This window comes from Emydura macquarii, unplaced genomic scaffold, assembly GCF_026122565.2.
Source record: "Emydura macquarii macquarii isolate MOO-44397 ecotype Brisbane River unplaced genomic scaffold, CSIRO-AGI_Emac_v2 contig_2897, whole genome shotgun sequence".
Classification (NCBI taxonomy): domain Eukaryota; kingdom Metazoa; phylum Chordata; order Testudines; family Chelidae; genus Emydura; species Emydura macquarii.
In genome coordinates this window covers 29,165,304-29,185,776 of record NW_027133034.1, presented here as the reverse complement: position 1 = coordinate 29,185,776, position 20,473 = coordinate 29,165,304, and the positions used below count along the sequence as shown (strand labels likewise).

Here is a 20,473-nt window from a genome sequence, read left to right as displayed (position 1 = left end):
GATGTTGGGGCTTGGGCTGCAGCCTGAACTCTGGGACCCCCACATCTCACAGAGTCCTAAAACCTGGGCCCCAGCCCAAGACTGAATTTCTACATCACAATTAAATAGCCCTGTGAGCTTGAGTCAGCTAGCACAGATCAATCATGGGTTTTTAATTGCAGTGTAGACATCCCCTTAGAGCCCAAAACAGATGCTCCTTTCAGGAGATCAATTTGCTAGCCTTATTTGTGTGCTACAGCCCTCCTCCAAGAGGTTCTTGCCCCACTGTGAACATCTGCAGAGGGAATTGTCAATTTGCCTATCTCTTTCTGGTCTCCAGGTGCCACTGCTGATCCAGAGCTTGGGTGGGTTAGTGGGTGCTGTGATCTCTTATGTAGCCACAAAGGTACATGTGTTAAACTCCAACAATCAGTGCTTTATAGATGGCTCCAGGGCTTGCAGTATTGATATGTGCTCATGTAAAGTGTAATTCTGCAGAGGTAGTATGCTAAGAGACCAAACGCAGGTATGAAACCTTCCTTTTCCACAGCAAAAACTGCATTACCCAGTGAAATGAAGTTCTGACACACAGAAACAGATTTTCATTTTTTTCAGATAATTCAAAATGAAAATGATAAGTCTTGACTTCTTTGCTAACCTACAAAACACTTTTCTTACCTGCAATTATAAATTCCTTCGCACTGCGCTAGCCGTTGATGCATATTTTAGAGAAGTTATAGTGATACCATTTTACATATTTAAAAAAACCTTCAACTACAAAATTACAAGGAGTTTAGCATTGTTTAGATCTAAACAAGCACTGTTTAGATTTAAGACAACAGAAATTAAAATGAGTCCAGCAAAGAACAAGTTAGAAAAAGCCTATGATAAAATATTGCTTCAATTTAAAATTCTGTTCCTCTAGGGAAAAATGGTAATTCCTACTATTGTAAAACAACAACTTTCCTGTCATAGTGCCTCAGGGATATGGAACATTTCTTTAAAAATTATGTGGATTGATATAAAAAAAGTCTACTATAAATAAATTGGTTTTCAGCATTAAAAACTGTTTTTTACATATCCTTTTATAGCAAATATAAATATGTATCTTTATAGTGTTGCTTAAACTTCCCAATAAATGAGTATGTCTTACAGTAATCAGTTAAAAATCATTTAAATGGCACTTCTCCCTCACTCAGATCAAAATCTTAGCAGTGTTGCCCTGGGATACTGCTTATGAGAATTCATAGCATAGGGCTTTTTTGTTTTTGTTTTTTATCAGCCAAGAACCTGACAGTGTTAAACTGTTGAGGGTTCAAAATTAAATCAGTGTTGAAAGGGTTGGCAGCTGTACAGAAAAGTTGGAAGATTTGATAGTGCAGTAGCTTAGAAATTTTTGCCCCATAGTAATGCTGTAAAATTTTACAGAACTAAAGATATATGGTGGTTATTGAAGGCAGAGAAGAGTAAGGTAGATTTTCAGACATTAATCATAGCAAGCCAAATTCAGAAGTTACATATGAAGTGTTGTAAGTTATATTCCCTTACACTCAGTCACTGCCCTAGAACTAATCACTCTGTCTAATTTACATGCTGAGGTGGTGTAAGGAGGTATAGATCAAAATAGAGTGAAGGCGACTTTAACTTACACCTTCTTACACCACCCCATTGTATAAATTAGACCTACCTAGACTCCCTCACACATGGGTAGAGTGGATATATACAAATAGTTCTAGGTAAGGGTATGTCTACATTGAACACTACTTACAGCAGTGTGTAGAGTACATACTCTGTGTATCCTCTCTTACCCCAGCTCAGGTATAAATATCAGTGTAAATGGTGAGGCAGTGCTTAGGCGAGTAAAGACACGTCTGAACCCTTAGGGGTATACCTTCCACAGCTCTCTACATGCCTAACCTGTGCCTCCTCACTATACACTGCTATTTTTAGCAGTGTATTTTTAGCTTCCCGCACTGTAGTGCTAGGCTCTGTCAGAGGGGAGGCTGCATGGAAAGGCTTAGGCAACTCCCGGTTGCCGTAACCGTTTCCTGCTACCTCCCACCAGTGAGAGACTTTTGCTGCCACATGTAGTTATACAGCGCAGCACAGATGCAGCCCTCTTTTCACTGTGATGCTTAGCTACCAGACAGTGTTCTGCATTGTAGATGTAGCCTAAACCATTACTAAATCACAGACACCTGTACTTTATTTAAATTCCATTCATAAGCATGTAATTGTTTTTATTAATATCTTTCTATTTTAATAGATTCAAAAATTTAATTTGGATAATTTTTAACTTCAAATTCAGTTTAAATATTCATACCATCATTTGATATGCATTTGTTATGCAGATGGCTACAAAATAAGTCCACTGGATGATTGGCTTGTCATTTCTAGCATCACTTCACCTCCATAGGAAGTCAGACTTCTACATCATGAATTTTAAATAATGTTTCTTTAATCTGCTCTTTACACAGATACTGTGGTTTTGTGTGCAAAACAAAAATGTTTTGTCTAGTTTTCTGAAAGTGTAATTTAGTTCAAAATATAATTTCAAACTTAATTAATGCTAAGTGTGGTATTTCAAAGTTAGAATACCCTGATACATTATTTTCATCACATATATTATAATTATTTTGGTCAATAATAAATATAATAATAAGTTACTATTCTAATAAACAATATAGAGAAAAATTCTTGACCCACAAATATACTAAGTACAGTATAATTCCTTAATACTATTCTACACTGTAAACACAATTCAGTAATTAAAAAGGATCTTATTTTCAATGAGGAACTTTCACGTAAAGCCCAAGTGCTATGTAGTGCAGTGCCTCTCAACCTTTCCAGACTATTGTACCCCTTTCAGGAGTCTGATTTGTCTTGCGCACCCCACGTTTTAACTCACTTAAAAAGTACTTGCTTACAAAATCAGACATAAAAATACAAAAGTGTCACAGCACATTACTGAAAAATTGCTTACTTTCTCATTTTTACTATATAATTATAAAATAAATCAATTTGGAATATAATCAATCCATTTGGAATATTGTACATACATTTCAGTATATAGAGCAGTATAAACAAGTCATTGTCCAGATGAAATTTTAGTTTGTACTGACTTTGCTAGTGCTTTTTATGTAGGCTATAGTAAAATTAAGCAATATGTAGACAAGTTGATGTACCCCCTGGAAGACCTCTGCATATCCTCACAGGTACACGTACACCTGGTTGAGAACCACTGACTTAGAAAAAACAGTATAATTGATACCACTATCTTTTCAGTCACTAATGAATGTTTAAGAATTTATTCTACTATCAGACACTATAGGAAGTGTCTATGGGATAAGTTGTAAAACCAATAAGGTGATCCATAATTGTAATCCATAAGAATGCCATAATTGTTTTCTTGTAGGACTTCTTCAGAATTGGTTTATTGCTATCTGTCTTCAAGATGCATACTTCCACATCTTGATAACAAAGTCTCATAGAAAATATATTTAATCTTAACTGGGCAAGGAAGCCAACTGGGACAGGATATTGGCTTTCCATCTGGCAAAGTGTATTTGCACCAAGGATATTTACTGAATCTCTGAGTGTAGTGGCAACTTCTGTTAAAAAAAATGTAATCTTCAGGTATACCCAAAACATGACAATTAGTTGATTTGGGCTCAACCTCGTGTTAATTATTCCAAATGATTCACATTCATAGTGGGTTTTGTCAGTATAGTAATGGTTGCATTGGAAATGTCTTAGATCAGTGGTTCCCAATCTTCTTTTGTTGGAATTTCCTTGTAATGGTTTGGAGGATAAATGTCATTTACTTCCTTTTCCCAGCTCCCTCCGCAGATTCATGGCTGGCATAGTTGCTATATGACTACTTTTTTCTTATTTGTTCTCTTTGTCTTTTATATTTTTTTGTTTTCACTTTCTGTTTTTATTTGTGTTATCATATTTTTTGTGCCTTGCCACTGGCTGCTCCCCAGCCACTGCTCACTTGCCAGAAGGCTTTAGGCTGCTCAAAGTGGGGGAATCATTTTATGTCTCCCAGAAACTGTGATCTCACTGATAAACTCTTGTGAGAACAGAGACCCAGAGTTTAGGCTAGTGAACTGCTTTCTGAGCCTGTAGCCCTTTTGTGTGTGAAATGTTTCTGTGGCCAGCCATGTAAGGAGTTGCTCCAGGAGCACAGGAATCCTAGAATCATAAAAGTATAGGACTGAAAGGGACCCTAATAGGTCATCTAGTCCAGTCCCCTGCAATCAAGGTAGGACTAAGTAATAACTAGTAACTAACTAATTAATAACCCATTTGATAGATGTTTGTATAACCTGTTCTTTAAAACCTCCAATGATGGAGATTCCACAATCTCCCTAGGCAATTTGTTCCAGTGCCCTAACTACCCTGATAGTTAGGAAGTTTTTCCTGATGTCCAACCTAAACCTCCCTCCCTTGCTGCAATTTAAGCTCATTGCTTCTTGTCCTATCCTCAGAGGTTAAGGAGAATAATTTTTCACCCTCCTCCTTGTAATAACCTTATATGTACTTGAGAATGGTTATCGTATTCCCCACACCGTCTTCTTTTCTCCAGACTTAAACAAACCCAGTTTTTTCAATTTTTCCTCATAGGTCATGTTTTTTAGACCTTTAATCCTTTTCGTTGCTCGTCTCTGAACTTTCTCCAATTTGTCCACACCTTTCCTGAAATGTGGTGCCCAGACCTGGACACAACTAGTCTAGCTGAGGCTTTATCAGTGTAAAGTACTTCTTGTCTTGCTTATAACACTCCTGCTGATATATCCCAGAATGCTGTTAGCTTTTTTTGCAACAATTCCAGAGGGGTAGCCATGTTAGTCTGTATACAGCAAAAACAACGAGAGACCTGTAGCACCTTAAAGACTAACACATTTCTGCAGGCACTATCTATGATTCTTACAACCCCAGGCTATGTGCTCATCAGGGAAGTATGCATACAAGCAAACTTGTTAGAACTCTTGGCTACTGTTACCTGCAGCCTTCATCACAGTTATCATAGGCAGGAAGAGCATGTGCCACCTAGCAATTTGGCAGTCAGTTGCAGACCCAATTGTTCAATAAGTTTTGTAGTCCAGATATTGATCTTGCAGTTCAAGGCCAGCTGCTGCCACAATTGTGTTCAAATGGCTAGAAATGGAAGACTCCTATCAGATACCTTTTTGCTCAATTGAAGCACAAGTTGGCTTTATGCATTCTCTCCCTTTCCATTTATACCTCCAGTCCTTTGTAAAGTGGATGACAGTGTACTGACATTCCAGCTAAAATATATGGTACATGGCCATTTATGGATCTTAAGACTGGGTAGACTGCATGAACTTAATTATTGAATAGCAAGATGGCTGTAGGATAGGGTACTCTAAAAACCACTGTATGTTTATATTTTACTGTTTGATAAACACATTAAATGTAAATCTTGTGTTTTGCAGCATTTGTTGACCTACAGTCTATTTTTGATTACATTATTAAAAATACATATGGGGAAGAACTAAATGAAATGAATGAAAGAATGAATTGATCCTGATTTTGTTAAATTAGTACAAGCATTTTGTGTAGAGCTAGCTGGAGAACAGTCTTTCCTTCCCATGAAAAATGTCCAATTTAAAAAAAAACAAAAACCTTTTGCTCCTAAAGGGCAGAGCCTGGGAGCTTTGGTTCTGCAACAACTCACTTGGCAAGTTGTGGAGTTGATGGGAAGGTGATTGAGCTGGCAGGAAACCAGGCAGGTTTCCATTGCCTGCCTGGTTTTCATATAAAGTTTCATCAAAATCGGCACATTTCCACAGAAGACTTTTTCAACAAATCTGCATTTTCTAATGGAAAAGCATTTTGTAAGAAACTTTCTGATTATCTCTATTGGCCAATACTGCATAATACCAAATGTTTAGGCTCAGTGACCCAAAAAAGTATATTTATACATAAAACTTTACATGTTTTAGTGTTTTCCTTTCCCCTGCCCTTTCCTGCATGATTTGTCATCTGAGATAAGCTCTTTAAAGAAGGTACACTCTGCTAAAACTGGTCAGAAATTTTCCAGTGCATTGTTTTTCCCTCAGAAAATGCCAATTAATTGAAATCAAAACGTTCTGTGGAAATACCTTGGTTTCTATGAAATTTTTTATGTAAACCGGGCAAGTTTCCTTCAGTTTTCGGCTGTGTATCTTGCCAACTTGGTCGCCTGGCTCCTCTCTTGCCAGCCAGGTTTCTTGGGAGCCCAGGAAGCATATTACATTTCTAAAGGCAAATATTGAAGAAATTCACTTCCATGAAAAATGTTGAAATTTTGCCATTTCATTTCAATTTGGGATGAAAAGTTTTCCAAAGCTTCAAAATTTTCCATGGAAGTGAAATTATTTCCCAGACAGCTGTACTGTCTCTGTTTTTGTAGTCACTAGCAAGACCGGTTTTGATTGTGGCTTTTTTTGCTACTGTAATATAAGTAATTAATAGTACTAATTATGATGATTACTATTTGAAGAGACTACATATTAGATCAAACACATAACTGAATTTCATTGAGTACCTGAATTCTCATATGTTCCCTTTTGTAGATTCTGGGCCCATTTATTTTATCCATCAACCTGCAGAGTTAATCTCATAGTTATACGTTATTGGTCACAGTTACTACTAAGTTTTATAGCTGATTAGTAGTTAGGTTTTTAAGCCTAAAGTTACAAAGCTTAACAGGGACCAATGTCATGGTCAGTAATTAAATCAGGAGGTGTGCTTGCATAATTATGAAGCCTTTACTTCCTTACTTATTCTGGGAAGCTTGTCAATACAGCTGTTACCGGTACATTTAAATTGAGGACCAAGTTGTTTATATATTTTTTTAAAAATAAAGGAAATTTTAAAAAATCTTGCTATCCAATTCTTGCATATACTTACATTTTGTTTATTTGCAGGCTGATTCTGGGCCATCTGATGAAGCAGCCCTGATCCTTCACAGAAAAGGATTTGATTGTAGATTCTCAAACAAAGACACGGGGCTGTTATGCTCTACTACTCAGGGAAAGGTATGCTGAAATATTAAGGGGTTTTTAGTTTATAAGAATTTTTGCATAGCATGCTTAATTTAAAATGATTTAGAACTGTTATAAATCCTTGTTAAACAATTATTTAATTTTTAAAAATGTGTGTCATTTTCAGCGTGCTTGTGATTTTAATTTGTCTTGAAAGCTAAGTAAAATGTTCTGGTAGCACGGGCAATGGCCTCTGCGGTATCAATGAGGAGAGCTTCGTGGCTCCAGTTGTCTGGTCTCTCGACGGAAGTCCAGCAGTCCATCCAGGACGTTCAGTTTGATGGCACCGCTCTGTTTGCAGACCAGACTGATTCCAGGCTTCATGGTTTGAAGGACTCAAGGGCCACTCTGTGCTTGTTGGGCCTTTATACCCTGTCCTTGTCAAGGAGACACTTCAGGCCCTCACAGCAGCAGTGCTTCAGAGGCCAGGCCAGAGGGGAGCCCTATAGAAAGAGAAATAGAGGGTACAAGCATCACTGGGAAAATTCGCTGTCATCTGCCTCGAAACCAGGCCTGAGCCATCATTACTCAGGCGGAAAGAAAAGCTTTTGAAGGTGCGCCCACGGGCGACCCACCAGTCTATATTTGAGATCCAGTTTCTTGACCGTTCTCCCACCTTGCCTCTTTTTCTCCCAGCCTGGATGGCCATTACGTCGGATCATTTGTTGTTGAACGTGGTGGCTGCCTGGCTACACCCTACAGTTTTTCTCAATCCCACCCTTCTTCCCCGTCCCTCTTCAGGGACCCTTCTCATGAGCAACTCCTCGTCCAAGAGGTACAAGTCCTCCTGCAGGTGGGGGCGGTAGAAGAAGTCCCTCAGAGTCTGAGAAGGAAAGACTTCTATTCACAGTATTTCCTGATTCCCAAAGGCAAAGGGAGGCCTGAGACCCATACTGGATTTAAGGGCCCTAAACAAGTTCCTCAAAAAGCTAAAATTTCGCATGGTCTCCCTAGTGGCCATCATTCCCTCTCTGGATCCAGGTGACTGGTTCGCCACCCTCAGTTTCAGGGATGCTTATTTTTATATAGTTATTTTCCTGGGCCACAGGAGGTTCCTGCAGTTTACAGTGGGAGCACGACACTATCGATTCATGGTCCTACCATTCGGCCTTTCTCCTGCTCCCCGCATATTTACCAAATGTGTGGTAGTAGTAATGGCTCACCTCAGGTGCAAGGGAGTACAGGTGTTTCCTTTCCTGGATGATTGGCTTAACAGAGGCCACTCAAGGGAACAGATCCTTCGCGACATAGGAATCTTGAGAGACACGTGTTGATCACTGGGCCTGTTAATAAACTAACAGAAATTGTTACTTACACCTGTACAGAGAATAGAGTTCATCACAAGGGCAGTCCTGGACTCTATTCAAGCCAAAGCACTGCTGCCCAACACCAGATTCCAGGCTATAACGGGACTTATAGCCAGTCTAACGGCCCACCCACTTACTACGGCGAGGGTATGCCTCAGCCTCCTGGGGCATATGGTGGCTTGTACTTATAGTCCTCTGCGCTAGGCTACGGTTTCGACTGCTCCAAATGTGGCTGTCTACGGTATTCTCCCCATCCAGGGACTCTGTGGACAGTGTTCTCATGATCCCCCCAACATACTTACCTCCCTGTCATGGTGGATGAACCCTCAATAGGTGCTAACAGGAGTACCCTTCGAGGCCCCGAGACACACTGTCCTCAGTCTCAGATGCCTGGGATGTGGATTGGGAAGCCTACCTTGGTGCCCTTCGGACTCAGGGTCTGTGGACCAGGGAGGAGTTAGTCACACAAGTGTCAAGGATCTCAGGGCCATCCAGCTTGCCTGCAAGGTATTCCTGCTACACCTGTCCAACAAGGTGGTGCTGGTCCTCCCAGACAACACAGCAGCAATGTACTATATCAACAAGCAAGGGGCAGCCTGATCCTCAGCCCTGTGTCTGGAAGACATACATCTTTGGGGCTTCTGTGTGGATCGCAACATCCACCTCAAAGCGGTCCATCTGCTGGGGCTGAAGAATACCCTAGCAGATTGTTTGAGCAGATCCTTTTGCTCCCACCACGAGTGGTCACTCCACGAGGAGGTGGCCAACCGCGTCTTCTGAAGGTGGGGAACCCCCTGGGTGGACCTGTTTGCGACCAGGGAAAACAGGAAATGTGTTCGTTTCTGCTGTCTCCTAGGATTGGAGGATGGCTCTCTGACAGATGTTTTCCTCCTCTCTTGGTCAAAGGGTCTCATGTACGCATTTCCCCCGATACCTCTCGTGCACAGGGTTCTGGTGAAAGTCAAGAGGGACAAAGCACGAACCATCCTAATAGCCCTGGAGCAGCCTCGCCAACACTGGTTCAGGATGCTGTTGGATCTCTTGATGGCTCATTCTTGGTCTCTGCCGCTGTGCCCAGACCTCATTTCCCAGAACAGAGGTCGGTTACTTCACCCGGACCTAGCCTCCCTGCATCTGACAGCTTGACTGTTTCATGGCTGAACAGGGAAGAGTGTCACTGTTTGACCCAGGTCCAGAGTGTGGAAAGTAGGAAGCCTTCCACTAGGGTGTCCTACTTAGCAAAATGGAAGCTCTTCACCTGCTGGGTGGCCTATCAGAATGTATCTCTGACGAAGTCTCCTATACAGGTAATCCTGGACTATTTACTTAATTTAAAACAGGAAGGCTTAGCCTTTTCATCTGTAAAAGTTCATCTGGCAGTGATTTCGGCTTTTAACCCCCGATACAGAGCAGATCATTTTTCTCCCACGAGATGGCAACTAGATTCCTTAAAGAGTTGGAAAGGCTCTTTCTCCGATTAGAGAGCCAATTCCCCATTGGGACCTAAACCTTGTCCTGTCCCGGCTCAGTCTTCCGCCTTTCAAACCATTGGCCTTCTGCTCATTCATGTGCTTGTCCTGGAAGGTGGCCTTGTGAGTAACAGTTACCTCTCCATGCAGGATGTCGGAGATTAAGGTCCTGACCTCAGAGCTCCTTATATAATATTTTTCAGGTCCAGCTTCGCCCTCATTCCGTGTTCCTCCCACTGTAATGGAGAGAGGCACCTGCACTCACTTGATGTAAGGAGGGCTCTAGCCTTCTACATCAATAGGACCCGACTGTTTCGCCGCTCCATGCAACTCTTCATAGCGATTGCTGACAGGATGAAGGGCAAACCAGTCTCTTTGCAATGAATATCATCTTGGATTACAGCCTGCATTTGAGTTGTAATGAACAAGCCAGAGTTGCACCTCCCGTGTCCCTGTTGGCCCACTCCACAAGCGCCCAGCGTCTTCAGCGGCTTTGCTGGCGCATGTGCCTATTCAAGATGTTTGTAGGCCCGCTACATGGTCATCCATACATACCTTCACGTCCCACTATGCCATCACACTGCAAGCTCGGGACGATGTGAGTTTTGGCAGAGCGGTACTGCAATCTTCACGGCCGTGATCTCCTACCCACTTCCAGAGGCACAGCTGGTAAGTCACCTAAATCAGAATGGACATGAGCAAACACTCGAAGAAAGAACAGTTACTTACCTTGTAACTGTTGTTTTTCAAGATATGTTGCTCATGTCTATTCCACAACCCATCCTCTGTCCTCTCTGTCAGAGTTCCAGCAAGAAGGAATATATTCGAGCTCATACGTGCACTGCTGCAGAGGGCATTAGAGCTGGTCCTATGGATACCAATAAGGGAAAAACTTCTGGCACTGGTCCATGCAGCATGTACACACACCTAAATCAGAATGGACGTGAGCAACACATCTCGAAGAACAACAGTTACGAGGTAAATAACTGTTCTTTCCTCAGTGCTCATTCATGCAGTACTGTTTCAAACAGCACTACATTAATGCATAGTAGGAAACTTGTATTGCAGACTAGCAGAGTCGACATGGGCCAGTTAGTGTGCAACACTTTAGTGTATATTAAAATTCACACTACCATAGTGTGCATTGCTGCATCATGTAGACAAACCCTTAGCTACTTTAAAATTGGTTTTCAAACTTGTATTAGATTTTCTAAATATCATTGACTGTTTTTTTAATTTTGTATTTTTCAGATAAAGGTGCACAAACTCTTCAATAAGCTAAACGTTGAAAGTCTTATACCTGCATCCTTATCTTTGATGCATTCACCTCCAGATGCCAGAAATATTAGTGAGATCAATATGAGTTCTATGGAGATAAATACTTTCCGGATTCGACTGAGATGAAACCTGGCTTTAATATTCGTATAATGAAGAGGAATCTACAGTTATATTTCCTCTAAGTTTGACGTGCAATAAGAAGCACATTATTATTCCAGCTTCTGGATACTGTGAGAAAACATGCATTCTAGAATTTTTTTTACCAACACAGTGAATAGCCATGTTGCAAACAACCTTTTTGTTTTTACATAAAATACCAACATCAGTATAAGTTAATGCACCACATGAAGAAATTGCTAAGGATGTTAACCTCTCAACAACAAATTGAATCTCAGGTTAAATGCTAATTAATGGGTTCTGGGGTTTTTTGTTTTTAAAGGGAGAGGGAGTGGGATTTAAATGACTTGTTTTGCTGATCCTTGATTAATTTATATACAAATAATTGCAATGTTGAAATCCCCAATACAGCTTGGAATTGAAATGAAATAAAAAGCTCTTGGGTAATAGCTAATGTCCAAATATTTGAAACCATTTATATAAGTGACAGTAATCTAAGTTTATTCCATACTGAATTTCAATTTATTCAATGCAATGGAGATTTGAATTCTGTGGTAAAGTGAAAGCCAGGAGCCTTTGTCTTGTAAGTGATGGTAGCTTTTAACCCTTTTTGCCCTACCATCACTTGGTGAATTTCATAGCTTAAGAAAAGATAGAATTTCAAATTAATCCTGCAATGGAAAATCATAGAAATATTTAATAAAACTCCCATTTTGTTACTTGACACATTGGGATATGTGCAATTATTCCATTATATATGATAAAATAGTAAATCTGTAATTATCATGAATACAAGATTTTTTACAAAACTCATATGGATACTGATATTCTCTGAAATGAGTTTTCTATATCAAGATTACCATATCAAGATAAATGTGCCTTATTTTTTAATGCGTCCTGTTACTATTTTACTGTCCACATCACTGTTTTGGGGAGAAGGGTAGTTTATATAATACTTAAACTGTGTGTCTTCTATTTGACCATGCTAGTCACACTCTGATCTATGTCCTCTGGCACCAAATTTGTGCTGTGTTATTCAGAATATTTTGACTATTTGAATGTACTGAAATGATGTCATAAAACAAAGCATTGGAAGAATAAGGAATACTGTAATATTCAAATTTAGCCACTGTCAGGAAGACTACAGCTTGATGCAGAGAATTGATAGCATGTAAGACATAGTCTGCAAAACCCATCACACAATATGTTTGCATTTCACAGATTGTAGTAAACTGTGCATTGAGAATCATGTGCCTATATTTTAAAAATGCCACTCTTCAAACCTAATAATCATGCTTACATATGTTGCCAGTGTTTATCTTATTGAGGAATAGCTTCTTATCCCTCTCACTTCATTTTCACCATATCAAGTATTTTGCATTGAGTGCTGAAGCCATGTGAGTATGAAAATTCTATTTCCCTGAATACAGCTACTGTTTACAATTAAAATATACTAATTTGCATCTGAGTATGATTCCCTTTACTGATCTTCCTTAATCTTCATACCTCAGATTTCATTTTTTGCTGACTTATGAGTTCATCAGTGATTTTCTTAATATCAACAGATAAATCCTCTTAACTGAAAGAGACTTACTGTTTATTAACTCTAAAACTGTCTGCTGTACTCGTTTAATTAGGTAATTTTGGTGCTATGATATATCAAATTGTATTTTATAGCCATACATCCAACTTCAAGGATAAAATTAAAACTTTACTTTTATTTGTATGTACTGTCATGGTTTGGATCTCTGTTTATCATAATTGCATAATTCATAACTTAATTCAATCTGCTAAATATTTTATATTTAAGAGTGGACTATTTAGCAGAATCTAATATGAATTATGTCTAGGACATAATGACCACTAACATTTATGAAAAAGTGAGAATTATATTTGAGAGTATATAGAACAGTAAATTGATGTTTTCATGCAATAAGCATATATTGAAAGTTTTCTTGGTCACAGTATTTGAAATTTTTTCCCTTTTAGTCGAAATTTACAATCTGTAGACTTACCACAAGATAACTGTAGTAACATTTTCTATTTTTGTTGCATATTTAGATGAAAAAGCTTCAGAGCATTCTGTGCAAAGAGGATATTCAAAATGTATCTTAAATTCTGTTAAGCAGAAAATTAAAATGTTGATGCAATAAATTTTAAAGTATTCTTTCCTGTTGGACTTGTTTCCAAAGGAACTGTTTCAATATAATAAAACAATGTATTGTATCAGTTTTTCATTTGTCACCAGCTGTACAATCATAATGCCTGAATACTCTGTAACCAGTGGACTTCTGCTTTGTTCTAATGTATTTTAATTTTTTTAACTGGGGAAAAAACCTAAATGCCTTCTGTTTAGGTTACAAATTATGGTAAAGTTATTACTTTGAGTCAATTTGGGGCCCAATACTGAATTCCTTATCTCAATCAAAACTTCTATCAAAGTCAGCAAGCAGAGATTTTGCCTAGGTGATCAATTCAATTCAAAATTGGGCCCTTGCTTTTTTTCCATACCTCCTGTGAATGGTTACTCAGTACTTCAATTGTATTACTGCAGTTTTGGTGACGTTTTTGGTTTTCTATGCATTCACTATATATACCATCCAATTTAATCAGATTCTTTTACATTTTTTCTAATTTTTATAGCTGCACTGGTGGTTAAGAAACCCAAACATCTTTATTTTCCACAAATATGGATTTAAAGAAAATGGTGTTCAAGATATGGTTTAAAACAGTGTAATTATTTTCCATACCAGAGTTGAACCTGTACTGAGATATATTTTTGACATTCCTTTATCTTAAATGTCTTTGATTTTTCTTGCTCATTCTTTCTCTGAAACAAACTGATTTAAATGGAAGGTTTTTGATATTTTCTCTTGGAAGGTTTTATATCTTTTTGGGGAAATGGAATATAAGATCTCTAATAAAAAATAACCTGTGATATGCTGTCTGTGTCATCAATGCCTTGACCACAGTTGATTAAAAACAGAAAATATAGCTGCTTTAAAAAGGATGAGGCTTCAGTAACATTTGACGGGAATAAGGATTTTCTGTTGTGAAATGCATTGCTGGTGAAGGATGCCTGAGGCCCTTCATTTTCAGTTTTTATTTGTTCAAAATTTCCTGGAAGTGTATCAGTGTTTATTACAAAAAAACTAAAAACACAGGTAAAAATTGGTGCGAAAAGCTAACTTTCCAGTTTTCTGGGTAAATATTGAGGTAAATATCTCCTCTCCAATGTTGTTGGGTTTTGTTATTTGGTTTCTTTTTATTTTTGAAAAAACCCCTTATGTTCTGAAATGTCAGGTGATTTTTCGTTTTTGACCCATTTTGGCATGAAAAGTAATTCATTAACTTATATTTGCTTTGCCTATTGATAACTATCCATGCTATCTGTAAATCTGGTAGTGTATATGTGGTGGACGTGGGATTGACAGCAATATGGATACCAGCACTCGAGTCTTTCTGTTAATTCTGACCCAACACCTTGATCTGGAAGGAGAGATGGTGTTTCAGTAACTTGGTTACAGAGCCACCATCTCTCTTGAGGTGGGCCCAGAAGAGGTGTAGGAGGCAGCATGAGGAGATGACACCTTTGCCTCATACACTTCTTCTGCTTCTGGGTCCACTGGGGGAGGAGAGATGGTGGTGCAGGTTGCCAAGCTGCCATTCCTCCTGGAGCAGGGAGACAGGTCTGGGGAGTTCTGGCACTTCCAAAATGCAGATGAAAATCAGTAAAAACCAAAATAATGGCTTTTGTAAAAGCTGGGAGAAAAATTGGTAAAAATAAGTAGAAACTGGAAATGAAGTGCCTTAAGGATGCCCCATTCATTATTCTTTGGTGCCAAGTAGGTAAAGGGTATAGATACTAACTTCAGAAAACTAAATATATGTGACTTCTTACCAAAGAAAATGAGGAAAATAGTTTGTCTGTTCAACAGGAAAGGTCTGTGATCTCAAAAGGAAATGTACCAAGAAACAGAGAATGAGAGCAGCTTCATAATATTTTAAGTTGTTTTCTAATAAGATTTAAAAGAAGAATTCAGCTCAGTTCTGTTTTTATGCATTTGAGAGTGATGAAGTAGAGACTAGTCACAATTTACTTCAGCAACTTCATTAAGTAAATTAACAAGTGCAGACTGTTGGAAAATGCAGTCAAAATGATAGAATACTAACTGGATTATATTTTTTCATTACAATGATTATGAATGTCTTGCATTTTTTAAAGCTAACTACAGTATACACCACTTACTTGTGACACCTTTAATTGGGACAGATGCTTGCTTTATTAGGATGTCTCCCAGGGAGCTGATTTAACTTAATGACAGTGGATAGCAATGGCTGCTGTTTGTTTGAGACAGAATTAGCATAAAGTTGGCTTAACCAAAAAGTTAACTGATGTTTAAGCAGTTGGTAAGAAAATATAAAATTCCAAGCTTCAGGATTTTAAAGCAGAAGTTAGAGAATAAAGAATAAAAGAAACTCTGTATGCTGCAGTGTGTGGTGTGCACTACAATGAGCACATGCTGATTGTTTATGGAGTACCAAAGCACCTTTTTTACAATCATTTTACTGTGGAGTTGTAATTGGATATAGATAGTTTACCTGTGATGGAGCAAACAATTTTTTCTTCTTTCAGAATTACTTGTTTTTGTTCAGCACAATCGGGAAAGTAATGTTGGAGCTCACATGGATGCCACTTACAAATGAATCATCAGTAGGATTTAAAGCAATGGTTATCAAGATATGGTCATGGACCAAATGCTATTGATCCTTAGAGAGCTGGCTGGTACACAGGGTGACCAAGAAACCAGAAAGGGATCTGTACTTCCATCCATCCTTCCTTTCTTGTCAGTTTTAAACTGCAGACTTCAAAAACAAGTTAAATTAATCTCCTCTTTTGGTGAGGATTGTAGCATATTGATGTTACTTGCTCATTACTCGATGCTTTCTACCCATCCAGATTGAGCTGAAGGGAAAGGACAGTTACCTATTTCAAAATCTGGTCAGTGGAGACCTCCACGCTGAGAGAATGGGTAAGAGGTCAGAGGGGATCAGGGTTGGCAGAAAACAAGAAGCTGCACAAGGCCAGGCAATCAACAGCCTTAGAGCTGTGACTGAGAAGCTGAGACCTGAATGGTAAACCAGCCTGTTGTCGGCAGGAGTCACAGCAACTGAATACAGCACAGTGGCCTGCAAACAGAACGTGTTAAGCAACTGCCCATATGGACGTACCGTGCAGATGGGCCCAATAAGATGGGACAGAATAATTGAGCTCTAGCCACTTGGTTCTGTGAGCCATTGTTTCATTGCCTCTGTGAGAGGAAAGGACTAGAAGTATCCCTGGCACTAAGCCTGAGGATTCCCAGGGAATACAGTTACCTTTATACCCAGATACTGAATCATCCCAAGAGCTAGTTTAGGAACTATTAAGTTGATGAGTGTTGTAACAGTAAAAATAATTGTGCCTAGGTTGCTTGTACCTTTTATTTTCTGAAAGCCTTAGTAAAGTAAATCCTCTGTTATCTGGACTCTTTTAATGGTGAGCCACCTAGGAGTAAAGCCTGTACAACCTAGTGTTCAAAGTGCCTGCAGTGCTTGCCTTCAAGCTCATGGTGCACAGAGCACACCTCCTAGTCACCTAGAAGGAATCGGTGTATCGCAGCAGTCAGTTACAGTGGGGTCAGTTTGTTAGAATCCCATCTTGATAAATTGGATTACCTGATTCAGTTGATGGTCTGAAAGAGCATCTCTTGTTCAGTTAGGGATACGAGGCTGAACTCGAAAAGAAGCAGGATTTTAAGAGGGTAGTAGAAGGTCCTTCCTGACTATATAATAGACTTGAGAAGAGCAGTATAAGGAGAAGCAGCATCGCTAAAAGGTCACTAGCTCTGTATTAGTAGCTTGTAGGAGTAGACAGCAGATTAGATAACTGGATCTCTTCATAGCTGCATGCCAAACTTCTGAATCTGTAAGGTGACATGCCAATAAAAAAAGAGAACTCTGAACCCTCTACAAAACAAAGGGGAACACACAGAGATTCTCTGTTAACTTTGGTTTGTATATATCTTTTCAAGGACATAAATTGATACCATTTTCAAATGTTTATGCTAATATTTTCCTAAATCCATATAGCCAAGTACTACAAGGATGAAGAAATTGTGTTAAATTATACAACTGACTGAGTTTGATCTATATAGTTCTTCTCCCATATACAGTTAGCTGCCAGTCAGAGCCATTCGCCATAAGTCAGGGGAATTTGTTTACTCCCCTTTACAAGGCTGCACATTTCAGTGTATGACAACAGAAATCAAAGCATTTATCTAAAGAGAGGTATTTCTTTGGAGGATTACATCAGTAGACCAAGTGTGAAATATACTGGACAGTACTTTCACAGTATCTTTAAAAATATGTACACAACTTTTTCACATACATATCTCCAGTACGGAGATATGCAGTATCCATGATTGCAGATTTAGATGGATTCTAAAATATAGAATGTTGATTTTGCTGTCAACTACAATGTTACAGAAAGGGAAAGGAAGGTTATACACCTATAACTGGAATTCTCAGAGTATATTCTCTGTTCAGACTCGCACACTTAGATGTGTGTTCCCCTTTGTTTTATATTTCTGTACTGAATATAACATCTGTAGCTTGTGCTACCAAAAAAAGTAAGTTATACCAATGTTTCATGATCACGCATTTCAGAGCTTCAGGTTCATGAGGCACTGTATAGTGGGAAGAATTTTTAAAGTGATGTTTTTAGGAATTAAACCTCTTTAATATAAGTTAAGATGACAAGTTATATGCTTTGAACCTGAAGAACATTTACCTTATGTGCAAAGAACATAATCCAGTCAAAAGAGATTTGCTTCATTACAGGACCTCATTGCTTTTTATTATAGACTATTTTCTTTTCAGTCCAGTGTGTTCCAAACATTTCCACATAGTGACTGGCTTACAGCATTATAAAGGCCATATAGGAGTATAAAGATAATTTAATGCAAATATCTGTCTAGGCCTATCCCTTTTGAACTAAAATATAGTTCAGTAGTGTCTACTGTATATGTACACATAAAGTATGTAAAATATTTTCTCATTTTTCTATATAGATTTTTGTACCACTATCGTCACCATGGTCTCTGAGCACATTTCATTGGTGTATTAAGCAGTGAGATCATGTGATTCACTTTCTCTCACCTCTCTCCGAGAGGTGAATTGTGTATGTAGTGGAGTGTTTTGATAGTTTCCATCCCATGTCCCGATCTGAATCCAGATTGTTGGGTCTAACATGAGAGAAATATATTATAAATAATAAGGCCCTTCAGTTTCAGGTTTTACTGATTTTTGTACTGAAAATTTCCCCTGTTTTACAAAAGCCATCATTTTGGGAGTTATTTTACTGATTTTTTTTTTCCACCCAAATTTTGGAAGTACTGGAGCTCCCCAGACCTGGCTCCCCACTCCAGAAGAAGAGATGGCATCTCAGTGAACTGGGAAGCTTCCATCTCTCCTTTCAGAGCAGATCCAGAAGTGAAAGAGGGTGGAGGAAGCGAGGGTGCCATCTCCTCACGCTGTCTCCTCCACCTCTTCTACTTGTGGGCCCACTCCAGGACAGATGGCGCTTCCATAGCCTGGGTAGCCCAGGTTACCAAGATACTATCTTTCTTCCAAAACAGGGTGCTGAGCCAAAAGCTGGAACAAAATGACTCAAGAGCTAGGGTGTCCATATTGTAGATGATCCCATGTCTACGACATGCACTATACCAGCTTTTACAGATAGCATGGATGATTATCAGCATTCAAGGCAATTCAAAGATAGTGAACTACTTTTCATGCTAAACTGAGTCAAAAACTGTATCAGCTAGCAAACAGGATCAGCTACTGGGAGTCCAGGAGAAGGAGGAGCAACTACGTGTCCCTTGGGGTGAGTTTGTTGCCTTTAGTATGTGTGTTGTATTTATTAATTCGGTCCAACATTACCTTACCCAGATGATACTCATAGCCAAACTTTGCCACTTGTACATACATAAGACTATAGCACATTAAACCCAAAACACAAGTAATTATTTTGAAGCTACTATAACTTTTTGGGAATTTCACTGGTGCTGTAAGTTCTTATGCCACTTTAACCAAGTTTCAAAGACGATAAACGCTTAAAAGCCAGAGCTGCTGCTACTTTTGTTTAAGAAGGTCTTGACCACAAATTTGTGTGATTTTTGGCTGAACTCTTTGAAACACTCAGCTGCATTCCAAGCTAACTTTTGCTGTAGAGAAGCAGAGTTTCCTATTATAATCAATACTAAGTTTAGCTAGTGTAATGAGTTTCTCCAGCCTTGGTGTACTCAATTACTTATTGATTTAGCGTAACTTCTAGACAACTAAGGTCAAACTTGTTAGTAAAATACAAGTACACATCATACATTTTAATAATTCAGAGAATTTTAACTGATATACATACTTTCTGAGAAACATTTAGCTTAACGTAACCATGTCATCACTTGCGTAAACATTACATATATAAAAGTCATTATTCTACTTATCAATTAGAACTGGAATGAAGGTTGGTTTTCCAGCTCAGTTTCACAGTTGCAATGACTGGTTTCTCAAGATAGAGTTCACTCGAGGTGCCATGACAGCTGTATTCCTATTTTATTTCTGGATTTCGCTGTGGTGTGTCTAGAATAACACACAGGTTGCATGATTTGGTTCCTCTGCTTGACAAAGGTGATGTGGGCCAATCAGAGTGACCCATAGGAGAAAATGAGGTGTAAAACATCTTGTTTTCATGAAAACATCTATCAATTTGTGTAAGACATGTTGGACCATGCACTGAGCACCTGCTGGCTTACCTCCCATCTGTTTTTGGGGGACCCCTTTGAAATGTGGTCCTTTGGCCAACTTTGCATGACTCTATGCTCATTTCACCAGCATGCTTAGCTGACTGCAGGAAACTTCATTTTGAAGTTAGAATGAAGTCTTTATGTAAAGTCTCTCTCTTCACACTCTTCGATGGTTCTGGCTTTGTTCAGTAATTCATGATGCAGCAATATAAAGTTACATAACACTTTTGCTTGTTCCATCACCGGTAGGATATTATGTTTAATGAAATAACACACAGCAGCTGTATACCCTCTGTACCAGTACTTGATCATTCCTTACACATCAGTAATAAGGTTAATAGGTTCGCCTCATATGCAAAAGTCTTTCCATGCAACTGCCAATCACAGTTGATCAGGGCTTATAGTCAGTTAGGTCTTACACCATT

At 38.8% G+C, this 20,473-nt stretch overlaps 1 protein-coding gene across 1 annotated transcript in view; it reads left to right on the top strand.

The window, feature by feature from the left end:
* The window catches only part of MAN2A1 (mannosidase alpha class 2A member 1), a 216,892-nt gene extending 202,651 nt beyond the window's left edge, over window positions 1-14,241 (top strand). The window contains exons 21-22 of the mRNA XM_067568482.1: window positions 6,918-7,028; window positions 11,062-14,241. Coding sequence (XP_067424583.1) covers window positions 6,918-7,028; window positions 11,062-11,214 — 264 coding nt within the window. The 3' untranslated portion in view covers window positions 11,215-14,241. The remainder of the gene's footprint in view (window positions 1-6,917; window positions 7,029-11,061) is intronic.
* The last annotated feature ends 6,232 nt before the right edge of the window (window positions 14,242-20,473 follow it).